The sequence below is a fragment of the Saccoglossus kowalevskii genome, chromosome 9, assembly GCF_978046115.1.
Source record: "Saccoglossus kowalevskii chromosome 9, keSacKowa6.1, whole genome shotgun sequence".
Lineage (NCBI taxonomy): Eukaryota > Metazoa > Hemichordata > Enteropneusta > Harrimaniidae > Saccoglossus > Saccoglossus kowalevskii.
Genome location: NC_140649.1, coordinates 16,712,634 through 16,735,772, shown reverse-complemented (window position 1 = coordinate 16,735,772; position 23,139 = coordinate 16,712,634). Strand labels below are relative to the sequence as shown.

The following is a 23,139-nucleotide window of genomic DNA, read 5'->3' as shown; positions in this document are numbered from 1 at the left end:
ATATTTAGTCATAGTTAAATTTAAAAATGAGCTTTATTTTTGTTTTATTTTAATATTTGCATGAATGCTACTAATTGTATGACTATTTGAGCCTCCTCTACTGAAATGGACTTGTCTGTTTGTTCTCGATTGCGCATGTGCCAACTAACATGCTGTCTGCAGTGGTTATTATTATGTTTGAGAAAGAAGCAAAGTAAGGTAATCTTTATAATTGTACATCTTGTATAGTTAGTATTTGACAGAGAATGGACTAAAAAAGAATAGAATATTTAATTTCACATGTACTTCAAAATTAAAAATGAAGCAGTGTCACTGCGATCCGATTAAAACATAAACGGTATGTGCATATGAATGTAACAGTGGCAGTACGTTATAAAGGGTACAGATCCTTGCTTTGGTCGCTTGAGCAACATTTATATTACACGGGTTATTATTTCCCGTTTCTCTGGACTACCCAAATGTATACTCTGCAGGTACTTTCAGTTTTCCTGAAGTTTGACTTGTAAAATGCTAGTGATTATGGGAATCTCTTGACCCAACGGTGATTGTTGATTAAATCAACTTTCTAACTTCTTGTATTATTTATAGAGAAGAAAGAATGAAACTCAGACATTTCTTAAACTCTCACTTACTTTTTTTTTAATTTAGTTTGGTTCTCATTTTCGTTTGAAGTATTTCTCTATTACTTTTGTGCCCAAGTTGAAATTTTTTCATTATGGTTTATTATGAGGTTATTACGAGAATACCTCAAAGTATGGACGAAGACAGTACAGCGGGAGTATCGACCGACGCGCAGCGGAGGTCGATGCGACAGCGTACTGTCTGAGTGCATACTTTGAGGTATCTTGCTAATAACCTTATTATTATACATCTTTTCCTACCAAGGATACATCATGGGAATGCCGGAATCTAAAAAGTTTAGAACAGAATAAGCGAACTTCTTTGTGTGGAGTCCGGTCAAACTCTGATGGCATCCATGTTTGTTTTTATAATTAGAGAACGTTCCTAATATGGTAGGATGAAATTATCCCATAAAATACAGCAAAATTACAGCATGCTGTAACTTATGGTGTTATGCTGAGAGATGTATAATATTAAAGATTATTGTTAATTTAGACAAGTTTATGACATCATACAAATGTTTGCCTCAACAGTGGAGGACATACAATTTTAGTGACCTGAAGAGCTCATTATTACTATAACCTTATCATCGCTATTGGGGTGAACTTTTGTTTTATTATACCGAATAAATCATAAAACAAAAATTGTAGAACTGAATGCGTGTATATGTATGCACACAAATCTATCACTTGAAAGAGTTCATCTTTTATAAGCACCACCTGGTACCACTGTGCGCTTCCCCAGGGTGTAGTTGTACTCTGAACAATGTTAACACTAAGTTGAGCTGTACATTTGTCTTATTTCAACCAGCACATTCTCTTTCAACAAATATACTGTACCTTATATTTGGATATTCTGTCAAATCACACAAACTGTCTTGGCATAGATAGACTGATTGAAGTTCACTAAACCAAAATTAAGCCACAACTATCTTATAAGCTGTATCTGACATGATGGGTTATCAGTTGGAGTTGCAACTACATTTGGTAAAGCAGCCTGATTAGATAATACTAGATCAATTATCCATCATAATTATCATAATTCTCCTTTTTTTCATTCCACAAAGGGAAATATATTCATGATTATCAGCCATGGGAGCATCCGGCTCATCTCAGCAAGCAGCACCTGTGGTGCCAGAACAACCAGTTGAAATGAATAAACCATCAGAACCGGAGCCGATCTTGAAAAGAGATCCAAATAGACTAAAAGAAGCTGCTAAGAGTATTAAGTTAGATGACATGTACACAAGTGATTGCCCAATGAGTCAGTCAGAAGGTGCTAAAAAGCCACCCAGTGGATGTCCAATGCATGCTGGGAAAGGTGATGATGAACTTGACCCAGACAATCTGGTTAGTATGCCATTATTCTATTCTTAAGCCAAATGAAAGAAATGTCTGTGTTTCCGGTAACCCTACCTACCCATTTGTTAATAAGCTCAAAATTATTTATTCATATGTATTTTTCAATTCCATGTAGTTCTTTCATATCGTAAATAAGTTGTATGAAAGGACTATATCTTGAATGTATCATAAAAACTAACTTAGCTATAGTAAAACCTGAACGTAACAAATTAATGAACTAACAAAACAACTGTCGCACTAATATTTTTATCAATTCCAGATGCCACCACCAAATCAGCGACCAGCTCCAGATCAACCATTCTTGCTTTCCACAGACAGACAAGTGTCCGGCATTCCAAAGGCTGGAGATAAGAGTGAAAAATGGGTATACCCATCCCCACAGATGTTTTGGAATGCAATGTTACGCAAAGGGTGGCGGTGGAAGGAAGATCAGCTGACTCCTGAGGATATGAATTTTATAATCAAGATACACAATGTAAATAATGAACAAGCATGGAATGAAGTGTTGAAATGGGAAGCGTTACATGCAAGGTGAGTCATGTGTGCAGATATAGGGCGCTGTATTGGATTATGTAAATAATGAACAAGCATGGAATGAAGTGTTGAAATGGGAAGCGTTACATGCAAGGTGAGTCATGTGTGCAGATATAGGGCGCTGTATTGGATTATGTAAATAATGAACAAGCATGGAATGAAGTGTTGAAATGGGAAGCGTTACATGCAAGGTGAGTCATGTGTGCAGATAGAGGGCGCTGTATTGGATTATGTAAATAATGAACAAGCATGGAATGAAGTGTTGAAATGGGAAGCGTTACATGCAAGGTGGGTCATGTGTGTAGATAGAGGGCGCTGTATTGGATTATGTGAATAATGAACAAGCATGGAATGAAGTGTTGAAATGGGAAGCGTTACATGCAAGGTGAGTCATGTGTGCAGATAGAGGGCGCTGTATTGGATTATGTAAATAATGAACAAGCATGGAATGAAGTGTTGAAATGGGAAGCGTTACATGCAAGGTGAGTCATTGTGCAGATAGAGGGCGCTGTATTGGATTATGTAAATAATGAACAAGCATGGAATGAAGTGTTGAAATGGGAAGCGTTACATGCAAGGTGAGTCATGTGTGCAGATAGAGGGCGCTGTATTGGATTATGTGAATAATGAACAAGCATGGAATGAAGTGTTGAAATGGGAAGCGTTACATGCAAGGTGAGTCATGTGTGCAGATAGAGGGCGCTGTATTGGATTATGTAAATAATGATCAAGCATGGAATGAAGTGTTAAAATGGGAAGCGTTACATGCAAGGTAAGTCATGTGTGCAGATAGAGGGCGCTGTATTGGATTATGTAAATAATGAACAAGCATGGAATGAAGTGTTGAAATGTAAAGCATTACATGCAAGGTGAGTCATGTGTGCAGATAGAGGGCGCTGTATTGGATTATGTAAATAATGAACAAGCATGGAATGAAGTGTTAAAATGGGAAGCATTACATGGAAGGTGAGTCATGTGTGCAGATAGAGGGCGCTGTATTGGCTTATGTAAATAATGAACAAGCATGGAATGAAGTGTTGAAATGGGAAGCATTACATGCAAGGTAAGTCATGTGTGCAGATAGAGGGCGCTGTATTGGATTATGTAAATAATGAACAAGCATGGAATGAAGTGTTGAAATGGGAAGCATTACATGCAAGGTGAGTCATGTGTGCAGATAGAGGGCGCTGTATTGGATTATGTAAATAATGAACAAGCATGGAATGAAGTGTTGAAATGGGAAGCGTTACATGCAAGGTGAGTCATGTGTGCAGATAGAGGGCGCTGTATTGGATTATGTGAATAATGAACAAGCATGGAATGAAGTGTTGAAATGGGAAGCGTTACATGCAAGGTGAGTCATGTGTGCAGATAGAGGGCGCTGTATTGGATTATGTAAATAATGAACAAGCATGGAATGAAGTGTTGAAATGGGAAGCGTTACATGCAAGGTAAGTCTATAATGATAGAGGGCACCAATGGTCGCGTTTACGTGTTTTATATTGGTGTGAATATTGAATAAGTGCAAAATGAAATGTTGAATTGGGAAGCGTTACATGCAACGTAGGTCAAGTAATGATAGAGGGCACCAATGGTCACGTTTACGCAAAAACATGCGTATATTACGCATCAATATTACATTGTATGCAAAAAAATAAACACAGTACGTACTATGTACGCAAAAATACAACAATTTAATTTACTCTCACTAACCCCCTGATAGTGATCATTCGCTGACGCCGTACTAAAACGGGGCCATTCCAACACCGATTAACAAACACGTTGAATGTACAAATTCAGTAACACATGTACGTGACTAACACACATTCCACTCTCACAAGGCCACTGAGAAATTGACAACTTTTTTTTTCTCTGAACTATAAATTTAAGCCAATTGGTAACGCCAAAAATCGTGTCATCCACCCGTCATTTTGACGCGATGGCTGATAACCATGCGCGAATAGAGCACATGGTAGTGACAACATGGAGAAGCCTATTTTTTCATATTTTTCAAGTTTTGTCACCACGAAAAGAGCAAGATCAACATTCTCAGCAGATGATCACAAAAACAAAAGTGACTCCGATGTTGCTGAATTACCGCCAATGCCCAAGCCTTCGACAGACTCTGGACACACGCACCCCGATGTCACGGATATTACAGAAAAGGGTGTTCTTTGCAGCAAGAAAGCCAAGTTTGTTCGTCAGAAAACGTATCAGTTAGCCTGGGAAGCAGAGTATAAATGGCTACGTCCGGAAAAAACGGGAATGCGAAGATAAAACTGTCATGTTCTGCCGACTGTGTGAGAAACGAGGAGAAAATAATGCCTTCACAAAAGAATGCAGAGATTTACAGAAATCGCCATTGAAACGACATATGGACAGTCCCGGACACAGGAAAGCTGTAATGAATGACAATAGTAGTCAAATACTTGGAGCTGCAGTTGAAGCTAATAAAATCCAGTCCGACACAACGCGGAAAGCTGTTTTTTGCACGGTGTATTTTTTATCCAAACAAGAATTACCGAATGATGTTTATGGAGGGCTTATCGACTTACAGCGTGTGAACGGCTGCCAAGCTTTTAATTCTAAAGATACTGCAATCCCAATACACCATTCGAATGTGACAGAAATGCAGGAAACTATTGCCGAGACAATAAGAGAGGAGGATGTAAAAGAAAAATTGCAGAAAGTTCCTTCATTGGAATACTTGTGGACGAAATTGTTAATGTGACAATTTATAAGAAATTAATTGTATTTTTCCGAGTGTTGAATGAGGACGGGAGAGCTGAAACTATTTTTGGTGGTAACTATACTGTTCAAAGTGGTGATGCTGAAACAATTTTTAATAAAATGCAAGAAGTAATAGATGAAAAGGGAGACAACCTGTTCAGCAAATTGGTCGGACTTGGGTCTGACGGCGCCAGTGTCATGATGGGAAGACACAGCGGTGTTGTTGTACGTTTAAAAGAGACCTTGCCATTCTGCATTCATGTACATTGTGTTGCGCACCGTATAGCCCTGGCATCGTCAAATGCTGCAAAGAAAACCGCCAAAGTCAAAGAATTTAGAGACACCGCCAATTGTATATTCCATTTTTTTCAACATTCCGCTGCCCGGTATGGCAGACTACGTGATGAAGACTTTTCAAGTCTCAAGGAGTCCTGCAGTGTACGATGGCTTTCATTGTCACGATCTGTTGCTAGTTTGGACAAAAACTGGGTGGTTTTATATCTTGAGCTTGGAGAGGAAGCAGCAAGAAATAATCCCAAAGCAGAAGGACTATTGCAAGCGATAAAATCATTTTCTTTCGTTGCCACGATGAAAATGCTTCGTGACGTACTACCAATTGTTGACAGACTAAACCTAATTTTTCAGCGAGACAATGTTAAATTGGAAACTATTCGTCCGATGGTTGAATCCACAGTTCGGGAACTTGAAAGACTCTGTGACACCGATTTTTGTGGTGATAGTGAAAATGAATTCATAACTAATTTTAATTGGGAAACATCGGAGTACAAGGGAAACAGTCTTGTCTACAGTGCTGATGTAAATATTAACGCACATAATGACAAGCGTGCACAATTCATTCGGCATTTAATAGACAATTTACACAGAAAGAGAAAGACCTGTCACTGTTAGCAAGTCTGGACACAGTGCTCAATGCAAGCAAGTATCCAAGAGATGACAGATTTATTGGTGAACATGGAAATGAAGCGTTAAATGTGCTTGCTGATTTTTTTGCCCGCAATGCAGAGGATGGTTTGATCGACGCCGCTACATTTCGCCGTTACATCCACCAAATGAAATTGACATTACGAGGACATGGTCACCCAAACTTTGCAGGTTATTAATCAAAGACTACAGTGAAATATACCCAGCATTTGCTTCACTAGCAGCAATTTGTAATTCCAGTAACAAGCGTACCATGTGAGCGTGGTTTTTCCACGCAAAATCGAATAAAATGTGCTAGACGATCTCGTGAAGTGAATGTTGACAATCTCATGGTGATTTTGATGCATGACCCATACTTTAATACTAACTGTGGCTTGAAATACTTATTTTGCAACATTGTATAAAAAACGTACTAAAACTAAACATGCGTCGTGTGTAAGTGGGTGTACGCGTTGATGATCTGTAGAAACACATTTGTTTGTGACTGCCACGTTCGATATACGCAACTTGTAGAAATCTAGCGCGATCACTGGGGCACTGTATTTGATTTTTGTGAATAATGAACTAGAATGGAATTAAGTGTTGAAATGGGAAGTATTACATTCGAGGTAAGCAGTGTGTGATGATAGAGGGCACTGTATTGGACTATTGTGAATAATGAAAACAAATGGAGTGTTGAAGTTGTTTTTTCATTGACTTTTAGGAGGTCACTACCCGGTACATATACCGATATTGGATATATTCTTCAACCGCTTCAATTTAACAGATTTTCATGAAATTTACAAAATTTTGCATGAAAGCAGTGGAAATTAAGCAGTTATTAAAGCAATTGATGCCATTATTCTGAATATAAATTGTGTATGCATCAATGAAATGCCATATAGAGTAACCAGAAATACAAGCTGGTACACATGAAGGCTGATTGGTGATTCGCTACATGGAAAAAAAAAACATATTTTTGGCTGTTGTCATGGTAGGACATGAAGATGAAGCTAACGTTGGTTTATAACTGAAACAAGGCCCCATTCATGCTTCAGCAGTTACTTCACTTTATTACTAGTGTCTTTTGCTGTCATCATTATTACCGGTATATTCATGCAAGTTGATCTTTTAACCCAGATTTTGATGACGAACCTTTTATTTCCGACCGTTTTTTAAGGTTGTATTTTCTAGATTCTTTGATTGAATGCAGCATTTAAAGTTCATTCAAAGTTCAAAGTTCAAAGAGGACTTAAATTGATACAGTGTAACAATGTAAGCCAAAATAAAAAGCATGATCATTTGAACACTGCTATTACAAGACTGGTAGGAGGTGATATATTTGACACAAAGCTATTCAAAAAAATGTTTTTTTTTTTGCTATTGCCATGGCTCGGTGGGCCAGGAATTTTTTCCCGATTTTACTACCCAACTAGAGTAACAGTATGACCTGCCTACAAAGTTTGAGCGAAATTGGCCCAGCCAAAAAATCACAGAAGAATTAATATGTGAAGAAGACACAGAAAATCACACGCACAGACACACACACACACACACACACACACACACACATACAGGTGTCCCATGAATTGTGGAGCCACCATTGAATTAACTTTTAATATAGTTGAATTAACTTTTAATATAGTTGCGATATGAACTCGATTAAAACGCGTTCCTATATAGGGTTGCGTTTTAATTGGAGTTTAATTAAACTCAATTACAATACAATACAATGGAGAATTGCACTTTAATTAAGTTTAATTAAACTAGAGTTGAATATCCCGTGACTGAACATAGAAATGTTTGCGAAGCTTAGGTTTAGTATCGGGGTAAGGTATGGTATAATTATATTAATATTAATATAACGTGAACCATACCTTCCCCGATACTAAACCTAAGCTTCGCAAACCTGACTTAAATTGGATTAAATATTAATATAAATTATGAAACATTGTGGAGCCACCAATTTGGGGCTCCACTTGTACAAAGGGCTCCACTTTGTTTGTGTATGTCTGGTCTACAGGCTCCACTTCTACGTCTACACCAACACACACACACACACACACACACACACACACACACACACACACACACACAAAAGTGATTTTAAGGGCAATCCTAGTGGAGCAGATCGCCAACAAAAGTGATTTTAAAGGCAATCCTCGCATAGCGGATCGCCAACACCAACAATACTCATCAGAGATTAACAAGTAATGAAATATGCGAATGTTTTGTTAAAACATATGTTTTTCCTAACGTGACAAATATTTTGTCAATCAAAAATTCTAGCATACAAATAAGTATTGTCTTCAGTGCAGAAATGTTTTACACAAGTCTTGGTCATGGTAGAATCTATATTATAAGTATTAATATTTAAAATGATATTCCAGGAATTTATCTCAAGCATTTAACATAAAATCGCACATAACGTATGGTACATTGCTATTCAAGTACCATCAAAGATGTCAATTTATTTATTCATTCAGTCTGAAAACCTGCATGATAAGTGAGTTTTGGAAAATCATGTACATAACTTAAAATTTAACAATGTGCTCTACTATATCCCTCTGAGTGCCAGATATATTACAACTCAAAATTCAGTGCAAGTAATCTCACATTTTGTAATATCATCTCAGATATTGCTTTCAAAAGAATTTTCAGTTGTTATCAACTTTCAATGTGGGGACTGTACAAAATAATTTTGTAAATGGTGCCAAAAGTTGACAATAACACTCAAGTTAAAATTAACAGGCAAGTAGGTCAGATCTGTTAAATCTACATTTGAATGTTAGTAAATCTGATAATTATATGACAAACAAACAAGAAAACTAATGTGTTAATAATATTTGCTCTCTTATATGAAATATTACCCATTTCCTGTATACATCATAATGTAATTTTTACTAATCCATTTTGAGATATTTAGTAAATTTTGAAGGAAAAAAAATGTTAATTTACCACCGTTAATGATTAAAAAGAGCAAAGCTTTTGAAATCATATCTGGGTCATCAGAATGTATTAAAACTACTATATCATCACATTGATCTATTAGTATTACTGATCTTGTCAAACTCTGAAAGATTTACGTCATCTTTAATTGATTACAGGTTGAAGTAATCCAGATGGATCTAATTTAAATCCAAACTAAGCTGCCGCTGGACATTGTTTATGATATCTTTTTTGGTACTCCCTGTCAAATACATACCAAGATTGTGTTTCTGGATTCCATGTTTGTGTGGATATAAAATAATGCACCTACGGCCTATATCATACATAAAAAAAATGAACACAGTCCTCAAAAAATAACAACTTTATTGACATAATTCTTTCTATAGAAGATATGCATACTAGTAGTCAAATAAAATAGAAAAGTGAAATTTCCTTTTCATTAAAAGGAGGAACCAATTTTACAACTCTACTAATATCAAAACTATTTGAGTTTTCTTGTTCTTTTTGTCTGTCTAACTCCTTCTCTCTTAACTTTATCTCAGCCAATTCTTTCTCACTCTGAGCCTTTAACTGTGCTAATGCTAACTCTTTTTTCATCTGTGATTCCATCTGAAAACGTTTCAGGTCTATATTACCAGAAATATCTAAAGCAGGATACGATTCTAAAGCTGTCCCAGGCAATTTATCATCGTCAACCAATTGCTCAAATATTACACTCTTCTAACATTTCAATGGAGGGTTTCTCAATAAAGGCTTTTGTATCTATGGTGTTAACTCACTGTCATTCACTGTCTTATGTGGTTTAACAATATAATTTGGATATACAACTTAAATTTCAAATTAATTTTGGTTTAGTTTGACTCCCGGACGAGCCCCCAACTGTTATGTCCCCGGACAAGGTCTAATTGTTGATTAAGACCAAGCCTCTTAAACTAATGTATGGTACGAGTCCCCACTTACGATAATGGAAGAATAACACAATAAAATGCTACAAAACTAGATTTATTGCACTAGTCCAATCAATGACAGTAATAACAGTGAGCATAGGCCAGGATTAATGAATATTAACATTACCAATTATATCTAGTTTAATATGACAGGTGGAAGTTTCATATAATAGTAACTACAAAAATATATTCAACTGTGAGCAGGGTTTACTGGAGTGTCATGTCAAACAAGGTCTCTATGCCAGTGCCAGTTCTCTGGGTTAATAGTTGGGTGAGAGTCTGTGGTCTTGGCGAGGTGTACTGTACTTGCAGTTTATTAAACGACGTTTTCATTGACGAGGAATAAATCTCTTCCGAATTCTTGAATTCGCTGGTCAGCCAGTTCGCTTGTAAAACTTCACAAAAAAGGGCAACACAGCCACGTTATCAGCAGCAAACTCCGAACCAGCGCACAGCAAGAGCAGCAACCACGTGCGAGACAACTCTTTTCATACTCTGCAACTCCGCCACATAGCCAAATCGGACCCCTTAGGCCGATCACGGTTCTGATACTCACACAACGTATCTACTCCCTAGCTTGTAGGTAATTTACATGTCATACGTAACAGTTCCCAACTTATAACTTTGCAGCTATTCAAAACCTGCACAATATATATACTCATGGAAGGTACTAACTAACCAAATTTCAATATACCGGTATTTTAATTAAATATTTTCATACTCAATTCACAAAACACACAAAAACAGCATATCACTATGCCCTCATGTAACCTTCTGTCCACAAGCCATAATAATTCAGTATAAACACTATGAAATCAATCTTCTCTATATATCTCATGAAAATTACAAGTACGTAACAATAATTAATTTTAAAATAACATAAAAGTAAGTAAACAAAATTAAAATAACAATTTAGTTAAAGAGCAATTGACAAGCTGGTACTAAATTACTGAATATTACAGAATCAGGTAGTTTACTATTATTAGTTAATACACACCTGTTTGCATTATAAACACACCAAGATTAATGTGGCAGTTTGTCATAATGTAAATAAATTTATCAGAATGATTCAATGAGGTAAAATTAGGATTATCGTTTTGTGAATCTATGACAAGTTTCTGTCTCATTTCATTGTGCTGTGGACAGTCCATAATGTAATGGTTCTCATCCTCAACTAAGTTTTTATCACATCTTGTACAAATTCTGTGTTCAAGTTTTGTTTTCGACCAAGTAAATCTCCCTTTTTTCAATCATAAGTTGATGGTCACTAATTCTTAATTTACAAATATATTTCCTATAATTTGAATTATTCGCATCCATCAAATAGTTTTCTATTGTAAAGTTTGTTTTAAATTTTTTGTAGGTGCAAAGTTTATTAATCTCCCCTGAATTTGATTTGTCTAAAAGTAATTGATTCCATATGTTGGAAGATTGGTCTATTGGTTATATTGGCCATTTCCCTGGGTATGCCTAAGTAATGAAGCATGTCATCATTTCTTCTTGGAATCTGTTATAAAAATATGAATAGTGGTGATGTGTATGCCATTCTCACAGTCGGAGCTACGTCACGATCCCCCAAACGTTGCCAGGACCAATCACAAACAGGAAAAGACAATGAATTTTCGGATTAACACCTCTGTTTTCCCCCACGCTAACCAAATTTCCCCCTCGCTAACGAAAACATCTTTTGTTTTCCACTGACTTCCTGTTCTGGTCTGTCTGTAAGAATCTGTTTAGACACGGTTACTTTTTTAGTAACCATGGTTTAGAGTTCGCGGTTTGTTGTATAAAAACCACAAAAAGCTATTCTATAGTTTATGATTGCTATCATAAGATTTCAAAAAGGTTTCTGAATCTAATGTATTTGTATGTGTCTGATAGAATTGCACATAAACCAAAAATATGATTTGCCTTGCCAATTGATACTGGATTATTAAAATAAAGCCTATTTTGAGCACAGTTTCCATAATTACAATGTATATATTCTACTTACAGAGAATGTGGCAATCCAAAATTAAAGAAATTTGGTGGAAAATACAAAGACTTATCACCGAGAGCAAGATTTCGCTGCTGGCTAGGGTAAGTAAACTTGTTTTTAAGTTTGTAATGTTGGGATTTCAGAGATTCTATTGTCCATGTGCATTTTGTACATCTTTCCTGTATGACATACTTCTGTTATATACCATTTATAGCATCAATATCTAGACATCTGTAAAATAAAAATAAAAAAAAAATTCTATTATGGGTTAAATAAAAAGACTACGTAAACTGAGTTGAAGATATGATCAACTTTGCTTTCATCCATCTACATCATTTTTATGTCAAAATTACATACCCTTATCACTGGTCAAATACAATTAAGGAATACTAGTGATAATGGTTTGTTATACATTGATGTAGGGTTGTCAGTTGAAGTCCTGGCTTTATCCGGGAAGGAGGGTTGGCGTTGGTATTTAATTCTTGCTGTCTTTCCCTAACCCAGATGAAAATATAAGAACCTGGTTTTGAATGTTTAGCACTAAACCCAAGTGAACATTAGCCAAAGTGTGACTTCATTAATTTTGGTTCCGTTCATCCAGACATGGTTCAACCTATTACATTCAAACACACAGACCATGTAGGACTTAATACATATGCATATCAATTGCCATTGCTATTTGAGTATGGCTGAATGACAGCCATTTTGCTCTTTCTACATACTGGATTTTGGTTGCACGATAAATTTTTTAGTGATTCTAACCAAATGTGCTCAGGCCATTACAGTACATTGCCAGCAATGACTGATTGCATAAGATCACTATAGAGCCAAATGTATACCCACACTACTGGATCTCTGCTAATGATGCAATTTGGCATTAAATGATGAATGGGGACTGAGCAATGCTTCTCACAACATTTCTTATTGGTTAAAATTCTAAGTATATATAAACTCAAACATTAATATTATTTGTTCTCATGCACTCACTACTGATACAATCTGATACAATGGTCACACAGCCCAGTTGTCGTAATGTGCAATATTGTGTCTGTGGCAAAAAGCATGCAATAACACATATTTTCTGAAGTAACAACCAAAAATTTGTCATCTGCACAATTTTTTTTTTTTTTATAAAAAAAGTGTAGGTAAATCTACAATATTACACTGGTATAATATTTCATTGTAAAATAAATCATGTATTCTCTGGGACTTATTATAGATTGGATCATTACCGGTAGCATCCATTGTATCAGGACTGCGTAGATCAACTCGCTGTACAAGAAAGCCATATGTATTCATAGCATTATGACCTGGTATTAATTTGACATTAGCAGTAATTCTCATTTTAGATTAAAAACACGTATTTGATGGTTTCCCCTGAGCCAATGAAATGATGACAAAATGTAGTGGTATACCGATGTCACCAATGTTGTTTTGTAATATTGATCAAAGACACATAGTGACCATTTTGTTATGTCTCGCACCAGAAATTTAATAACACTGCGTTGAGCGTTTATTTCAGCAATGATCACTATGTAGATCAGCTTGTTAGTATTGTGCATGTAGTGTGAATAAATGAATCAAGTCATAGGATGCTTAGTAAACTGAGAACTCCTGCTGGCTTCAACAAGTTTCTAACATATTGCACATTTCAACTCCAGGGGGCCTCAGTCACCAGTCTAGTATCATACCAATAATGTATCACATTGTGACAGAGACAGTATCAGTTTGAAACATTCCTTACCTTCTAATAGTATTGTTGTCCTATATCTAAATGTATAGCCTATAATCTATGCACCTATAACCTATAATCTATGCCCTATAACCTATAATCTATGTACCTATAACCTATAATCTATGCACCTATAACCTATAATCTATGCCCTATAGCCTATAATCTATGCCCTAAAACCTATAATCTATGCCCTATAATCTATGCCCTATAACCTATAATCTATGTACCTATAACCTATAATCTATGTACCTATAGCCTATAATCTATGCCCTATAGCCTATAATCTATGTACCTATAGCCTATAATCTATGCCCTATAGCCTATAATCTATGCACCCATAGCCTATAATATATGCCCTATAGTCTATAATATATGTACCTATAACCTATAATCTATGCCCTATAACCTATAATCTATGTACCTATAGCCTATAATCTATGCACCCATAGCCTATAATATATGCCCTATAGTCTATAATATATGTACCTATAACCTATAATCTATGCCCTATAACCTATAATATATGCACCTATAACCTATAATCTATGCCCTATAGCCTATAATCTATGCACCTATAGCCTATAATATATGCCCTATAACCTATAATATATGCACCTATAACCTATAATCTATGCCCTATAGCCTAGAATGTTACACCTATAGCCTATAATCTATGCACCTATAGCCTATAATATATGCCCTATAGCCTATAATCTATGCCCTATAGCCTAGAATGTTACACCTATAGCCAATAATCTATGCACCTATAGCCTATAATATATGCACCTATAGCCTATAATATATGCCCTATAGCCTATAATCTATGCACCTATAGCCTATAATATATGCCCTATAGCCAATAATCTATGCACCTATAGCCTATAATATATGCCCTATAGCCTATAATCTATGCACCTATAGCCTATAATATATGCCCTATAGCCTATAATCTATGCCCTATAGCCTAGAATGTTACACCTATAGCCAATAATCTATGCACCTATAGCCTATAATATATGCACCTATAGCCTATAATATATGCCCTATAGCCTATAATATATGCACCTATAGCCTATAATATATGCCCTATAGCCAATAATCTATGCACCTATAGCCTATAATATATGCCCTATAGCCTATAATCTATGCACCTATAGCCTATAATATATGCCCTATAGCCTATAATCTATGTCCTATAGCCTAGAATGTTACACCTATAGCCAATAATCTATGCACCTATAGCCTATAATATATGTACCCATAGCCTATAATATATGTACCCATAGCCTATAATCTATGCACCTATAGCCTATAATATATGCCCTATAGCCTATAATCTATGTCCTATAGCCTAGAATGTTACACCTATAGCCAATAATCTATGCACCTATAGCCTATAATATATGTACCCATAGCCTATAATATATGCCCTATAGCCTATAATCTATGCACCTATAGCCAATAATTTATGCCCTATAGCCTATAATCTATGCACCTATAGCCTATAATATATGTACCCATAGCCTATAATATATGCCATATAGCCTATAATCTATGCACCCATAGCCTATAATATATGCCCTATAGCCTATAATCTATGCACCTATAGCCAATAATTTATGCCCTATAGCCTTAAACTATGCCTTATAGCCTATAATCTATGCACCTATAGCCTATAATCTATGCCCTATAACCTATAATCTATGCACCTATAACCTATAATCTATGCCCTATAACCTATAATCTATGCCCTATAACCTATAATCTATGTACCTATAGCCTATAATTTATGCCCTATAGCCTATAATCTATGCCCTTTAGCCTATAATCTATGCACCCATAGCCTATAATCTATGCCCTATAGCCTATAATATATGCCCTATAGCCTATAATCTATGCACCCATAGCCTATAATCTATGCCCTTTAGCCTATAATCTATGCACCCATAGCCTATAATATATGCACCTATAGCCTATAATCTATGCCCTATAGCCTATAATATATGCACCTATAGCCTATACTATATGCCCTATAGCCTTTAATCTATGCGCCTATAGCCTATAATATATGCCCTATAGCCTATAATCTACCCTTTAGCCTATAATCTATGCACCCATAGCCTATAATATATGCCCTATAGCCTATAATCTATGTACCTATAATGAATGAATGATGAATGTGGTGGTGTCAGACCAGTGTGGTGATAAAACAAAGCATTGTGGCAGTACCACCATGCTGTTTTGTATTCTTGTGAGAACACTGATTGTGTCTATTTTTATCACCATCCCCTAACCCTCCCTATACAACATTAGATTACCCCTATCGGTGATTAAATACATATGGTAACATGGTTTTATGGTTTAGAGTTACACATGATGGGAAAGATGTTACAGAAAATGTCTGTAATTATCATCATTCATGGTGTATCAAGCCGACTCACAGAAAACATAATTTATGTCTGTTTGAAAAAAATTGCTTGCCATGTTTCATTCTATGTCCTTGTAAGCAAATTTGAATTCAATTTCTCCAGGGCAGTTAAATCTAATATTAATTTGACAAAAAAATATACGAGTTATGCAAATGAAAACATTTTACACCGCAGCTTAATGACCGCACACATAAGCAAGTTACATGCAAATAAGGTTTGCTGTGTGTATATATATATATATATATATTTAATTTACTGTTACCTCTTAATGTATTTTCTGGTTTCCCTACAACTGTAGCTATATCCCGCCCACTGTATCTATACTTACTGCAAGGCGCCGTTAAGATAATTGAATGTATTTCCTTTACAGTGTCCTCCCTACCTTGTCTTATCATCACATTACTTCCTGTGTGGATAAATAAGATAAATTTTGTGTATATTTATCTTTGTATTCATTTTCCATTACTTGTCTATCAAAATCTGCAACCCTTTTAGTGGAACATACATTGTCACCAGAACTGCACATGTGGGTATTCCACTTCTCTATCCCCGGTATTAGTTTTCTTCTGTATTCTGGTCTTTACCAATATTTTATACACTGAATGTGGTTCATTCAGATGCAATATAGCTATAAAGTGCTAAACATAGCTGATGGTATCATCAGAATCCCTGAACTATTGACCAAGCCCAACAAGTAATTTAATTTTATTAATTTTTCGTGTTTACTAGCTTGCCTGTAGGTGCATTAAGCCTTTTAATAACGATCTGAAAACTAGTTACGGTATAAACATTCTTGTTTCTTTCTATACCTGGAGGATATATCTGTGATAAATGAAATACAATATGATGAGAAAAGTGATAAAATATCACTTTGAGAATTTTATTTTATAATATTTTCATCTCTGGGGGATGTCATGTGTTAGTAAATTATTATTATTATTATGCTTTGATATGCTGGAGATCAAGCCAGATATAACTGCTGGCCTTCCAATATAACAAACAAACCATAGGCAGCAGATTTCAATCTGTGGTTTCCTGTCAGTTTCCTAAGTCTTCTCAGTCTTTTTTACTTGACTGCTTTGTGCGAGAAATTCTCATCATTAATCTATTAAAATATTTCTGTTTACATATAACGATTATTTTTAAGGTATTGGTAGACTTCACCAACAAATTAGGCACTTTGAGGGGGTACTTTCAGATAATAAAAAAATAAATAAAAACAGATCAAAATAACAGCTGATTTATGATCATGTTAAAAGTATCACAAACTCAAAAACAACATCAGTTTAGAAACTTGTTTCTTTATATCTGGGTCAGTATTATGAGTAAAGATAATAAGGGTGACACAGTGCTCTATTAAAAGCACATCCCAAATACTGTGGAATACTTTATTTTCGCTGGAATTAATTTTCGCTGAAAAGTCTTTTTGGGCGTTTTGTATGGAATTTATTTTCACTGATTTCTGATGAGTTTAATGTGAAATATAGGAAAAAAAGTATATTCACTGGATTTTATTTTCACGGAATCATCCCTTTAGCGAAAATAACGAAAATAAATTCCAAGCGAAAATAAAGTATTCTACAGTAGGTGTGAAAATAGACCAATAAATGTATACTGGATTATCAAAATGACTTATGACTTACTGTAAAATCTGTATTAGAAGCCGCGACTTCTATTGAAATGGTACAATGCAACAGAGGGGATGCGGCTTCTATTAGAGCATCTACACATATGAGAAATGATGAATTTTTGGTTCTCAATTGTTCAAAAAGAATGGGTGCGACTTCTATTAGAGATACGGCTTCTAATACAGATTTTACGGTATTTGGGCCATAGACATGCCTGTTATTTACGTAAGCATATACGGTACTCGTACATGGAATCAAAGACATTGGAAAAAGATCTTTTCTATTGTCTTTGATGGAATCTAGTCATTTAGTGATACATAGTTTGGGCTAAGATTAAAGCTACTCCTATATGTTTGCATATCAGCTAGACCCTGCTCCATTCATGTGTAGAAATGACCTGCATGGAACATGGGCTACGCGATGATCAAACATACTAAGAATATACAAACCTCTAGTCTGTTTAACTTTGATTTCACAGTAATCAGGGAGTTATACATTTTAGCTCCATGATTATAAAACTATAACAGTGCAAATGCCGAAAGTACAAGTTGCAGAATAGGAGGAAGTATTTAGTAGTACAGTCTCATTATCAGTTCATTTGTCGAATGGAGCTTATCATATGAGTGATTGCATGTCGTCCTTTGTTGTTTGTGCCAACTTTTTACTTCTTCAACTTCTTCTTGAAAACTACAAGCCTGATTGCTTTGATACTTGGTCTATATGTGCCTTGGGTAGGCTTCTCTTAGATTTGTTCATTTCGTGATATCTTTAATTCAATATTTTTGTAATTTTGGTAAAAAGTGATATTTTTGACTTCTTGTTGAAAACCGCAAGTCAGATTGCTTTGATATTATACATATAGGTATCACAGGTAGACCTCTCTGAGATTTGTTAATTTCGTGATGATATCTTCAATCTTTTTTTGATGAATATGTTTAATTGAAGTGTGCATTGCTAACAGCGGAGCTATCTCAGCTAGGAGGCTGCTTGTTTTTTCTTCAGAACAAAGTTTCTTGATTCTCTCATGTTGCTTGTCATGTTGGAAATGACATATCAGAATGAATAATCATGAATATAAAAGTAAACCTTTCAAATAGACAACTACTGTAGAATACTTTATTTTCGCTTGGAATTTATTTTCGCTGAAGGGATGATTCCGTGAAAGTAAAATCCAGCGAATATACTTTTTTCCCATATTTTACATTAAACTCATCAAAAATCAGTAAAAATAAATTCCATACATAATGCCCAAAACGTCTTTTCAGCGAAAATTAATTCCAGCGATAATAAAGTATTCCACAGTATACTCGTATTTTGTTGTCATATTGTCAACCCACAGGGTACTCAATTCAGGCTAACTGTTTGTGCACACATTGTTAGCCTAAATATTAAAGTTGTAGACTGGTTCACATTCAGATTCATCATACTAGGTGTTCCTTAGACCATACATGTACCTAGTGTTCTTATGCCTGTTTCTAAGTATGAGCTATCGTGTGCCCACTGAGTCTGTGCTGAGAAGATGCATGTGCACAAATGCATAGTTTATCTCAGTCAGGTTTCTATCCTAAACATAGAAACACAGTCCCTCAACACCATTGTTGAAGGACTGTGTTGAGAGACTGTGATAGGAATATGTTTCCTGGTAGCTTTTTTCACATACAAACCGGTGTAACCATCACCATGGTGACATGATATTAATGATATCTTGTTGTTCGGAAGCAGTTGTCACCTTGTGTGTCTTTCAGAATACTGGTAGTATCAAATTGCAACCACGAGGCTGCAGTTTCAAGTAGATTAGGGTGATTGAGTTATCTTTATTATGCCCACATTGCAATCTTGATATTAAATTATATTTTTGAATAATTTTTATATTGAATACTATAATATTCACTGTGTTTAATTTTAGCAGATTCAATGTTGCAGGGATCTTCACTAGATTTTAAATTCACTGGTTAAATTAAATGTATACAAAAGTAAAGTTAATTTTAATTTAGTGAATTTAGCCAACAGCAAAATAAGCAATTATTAATACCAGAAATAATTAATCCATGTATTGTAAGTGAAATATTAGTTTATGTTCATCCAAAATGGTATGGTCATTCAGGGATTTTGGTAATATCTTGTGAGCGTACAATTCTATAATCCTTCATTGATATAGCACAAAGTCATCATTTCGGGGGGGGGGGTTGTAATTTATTTGTGGTCTGTCTGTCCAATCGTCTGGAGCCATTTCTGAGACATACTTGGACTGATCACATTCATACTTACATATGTTACCAGCAATGACTGATCACTTCACAGCACAATGTATGTCCACACACCTGGATTGCTGCTAGTGAAGAAGGACTTTGGCATTAAATAAAGAACATGACTGTGCGTTATCAATATTTGCAATACTTGTTCTGTTTTAATTTCAGTTTTATGATGTAAATTTTTTTTTTTTATTAATTTCTTAAGATGAAATTTGAAGGATTTGTGTTTTGGGTTCCATTTGTCTATGCTTGCGTCCATCCGTGCTTGTGTCTGTCCGTCTGTCTGTCCATCATTTTTGGACATGACTAAATCAACATGTCATAATTATGTACATATGCATGTCAATTCGTTCCATAAACCTTTGACCGACTAACTACCTTTTTTTTTTTTTATCAAGACACATCTAAAAACAACATTTGAACATGCTGTGAATCATTTCTTGGGTATGCCTTAAGCAATTTCAAACTCAAACTTGATATTAACATCACTCATGGTGGGTTTCTGATGGATGACATTTTGTTTCGTGATTTTATTGAAAATACGTGACTGGTGAACATTTTGTTTTTCTTTTGCGTCATAACCATTTCTTGTGTGTCATACCCATTTCTTGTGCATGGTGGGCGATTTGATTCATAATGTGCAACTGGTGGCCCTGTTGGTTTTATTTAGGTGTGTCTTTATGACAATTTTATTTTGAAGCTGTTACAAAGACAATACACTATTTTGTGCATTTTCAACCGTATACATTATATTTTGTTTACGTGTTTTTGTTTACAAAAATTTTAGAATAAAAATTAAAAAGCTGTATTGATTTTAGAAAACAATTTTTTGTTGCAGCCTTACAAATTTACTTGCTCCTGATATATTGCATATGGCAATATTTGTCATTGTTTCAGTGTAAAAATAGCATCGCTGTCAAAAAGGTGACCTCGTTGAGAAAATATTTAAACCGTTGTACCAAAGTCAAATTGATGACCTCAAAAAGGAATTATTTTTATTGCAGCTGGTAAAACCATTAGATGAATTTATATTTAGAATACGGGTAAAATAAAACGCGTTTTCATCTTCCATGATGACCTATTTTTATGATTTTAGTTACGGTAGTTAATAATAAAATAAAACCTTTTTAGAAATCTCATTATATTCAATTTGTCATCATCTAAATGTTTAAAAGAAAGAAAAGGAATGTATTTTATTATATAAAGTGCTTGTGTAGAAATACAATATGTGAAGGAGTGTACACTGAATGGATCTATAGAGTCGCTATACACAGGCGTGTGAATAAAAACAGACTGTTATTCTACTAACGTCTTTGTTTATCTCGTGTTCTATTTAGGTATGAAAGACCATTTGACAGACACGATTGGATCGTTGATCGGTGTGGAAAGAGCGTTCGTTATGTGATTGATTACTACGATGGAGGTTCTATTGACACAAACACGGGAGAATTCACCATCCTGGATGTCAGACCTGCCTTAGATTCGCCAACTGCATTGTGGGATAGGATGAAAGTTGCTTACTGGAGGTGGAGGTTTGCAGACAAACAGACTGACCAGGTGGTGGAGCATACTGCCTCGCCTGACTCTGCTAGATAGTATGCAAGAATGTTTAAAATCATGATCATTTTGGGTGATTTAGAATAACATGTTTTCCATTCAAGAAGAATAAACTTGACATTTATTAGTGAATCAATGTGAAAATTAGTATTTTTTTCTTTGTGCTGTGTACCGTAAAAACTTTTCGATCACTCTTTAATAATTAACTAGTTTAGAAATACAAAAAATACAATTTTGTACTGATTGAGTACAGAAACATTAGATGACATCAGAAGTACATTACTTGGGGTTTGCAACTACGGTGACATGATAAAATGCAAATGTGCATGCCCGAGGTAACTAGGATACTGGGATGTCCAGGTGGATCAAAATAGCTGCTCATGATATGACGGATTACGATAATTATATTTTCTGTACATTTTCGATGTATTACATTTTTTCATTATGAATGTGGTAATACATGTTTTATTGTTTTATTACAAACCGCCTATGTCATGTCAGAAGGTCGTAGCATCAGTCTCGCTATCTACGAGATGAGACTTGAATGGGATCTTGACATGTCACCATACAGTACTATGCGCGTTGCAATCCCTAAGTTCCTCTGATGGTATACATTGTGCATCATTTGTTGTCAGAAAGCAACCAGTTCATTAAAACACAAACAATTATTTTTCAGTATCATGAAAGCTGTTAAAACTCGTTCAGTGCTCTTTTTACCTTTTAAAAAAGTGCTCATCGCTACTATAAGAAATCTTGCAGCGAAATCAATGGCAATGGATCATGCTACAACAATAACAAACTACGGTAACTGTCAGTAGTAAAGTGCAGTATTTTAATTGGTTAATGGCATTCTCGACCTATCAGGGAAAGGACGCCGTGGAATGGTCAATTTGTATTCAAGAAAAATGTCCGATTTTAGCATTTGTACGGAATTGATTGAGTGTTTGAAATAACATTCTCTCACAATATAACAAACTTGTATATTTAAATCAATTTTCAGAGTAGGTGAAATTCTATGGTTTTAACAGCATTTTATCCCATTGTTAATACCAGTATAATCTGCTCTATTTTAAGGTTTTCTAATTATAGTCTAGAGAGGGCGCACTTTATTCAGTGATGTTCTGACTCATTGAAGTATGTAACTTTAATGACATTGAAATAAACATGCGTGATGCGTCCGTCAATTGTCATTTTTCAGACATGCCTGGATTTAGATCAAAGTTCACACAAAGGCAAGTCATATCATTATTTGAACACGTTACTAATCATTTCTCAGGCATGCCTGAACAGATTTCATTCAAACTTGGTATAACCTGTAAGACCTATACATAATGGAAAATTATGTACAATTTAGAGCAATTTGGAGCAAAATGCATAACAATAAGCAAGACATTTTGGTGAGAAAATTATGTCACTGCATTTGCTGAGTTTTGGTTCTTGAAAAACATCTTGTAGTTATGGAATTTATTTGGTAAAATGAAATTTATACTTTATTAT

General features: G+C 35.1%; 1 protein-coding gene across 2 annotated transcripts; it reads left to right on the top strand.

Moving 5' to 3' along the window:
* The first annotated feature begins 110 nt into the window (after window positions 1-110).
* LOC102806122 (holocytochrome c-type synthase-like) lies at window positions 111-21,786 on the top strand. Of its 2 annotated transcripts, none has more exons than XM_085503219.1 (5): window positions 111-193; window positions 1,688-1,970; window positions 2,242-2,513; window positions 12,059-12,142; window positions 21,423-21,786. In XM_085503219.1, exons 2-5 carry the CDS (start codon window positions 1,713-1,715, stop codon window positions 21,679-21,681), a joined length of 873 nt encoding a protein of 290 aa, XP_085359345.1. In that variant the 5' UTR covers window positions 111-193; window positions 1,688-1,712; the 3' UTR covers window positions 21,682-21,786. The 2 variants fall into 2 exon arrangements, with proteins under 2 accessions (XP_085359345.1, XP_085359344.1); XM_085503218.1 differs by having other exon boundaries at window positions 119-198.
* The last annotated feature ends 1,353 nt before the right edge of the window (window positions 21,787-23,139 follow it).

Coding starts and splice junctions, on each gene's coding strand:
- LOC102806122 (XM_085503219.1), top strand. CDS start 1,713: ATGGGAGCATCCGGCTCATCTCAGCAAGCAGCACCTGTGGTGCCAGAA. Junction 2,514..12,058: donor TGGGAAGCGTTACATGCAAG/GTGAGTCATGTG, acceptor TTCTACTTACAG/AGAATGTGGCAATCCAAAAT. Junction 12,143..21,422: donor AGATTTCGCTGCTGGCTAGG/GTAAGTAAACTT, acceptor TGTTCTATTTAG/GTATGAAAGACCATTTGACA.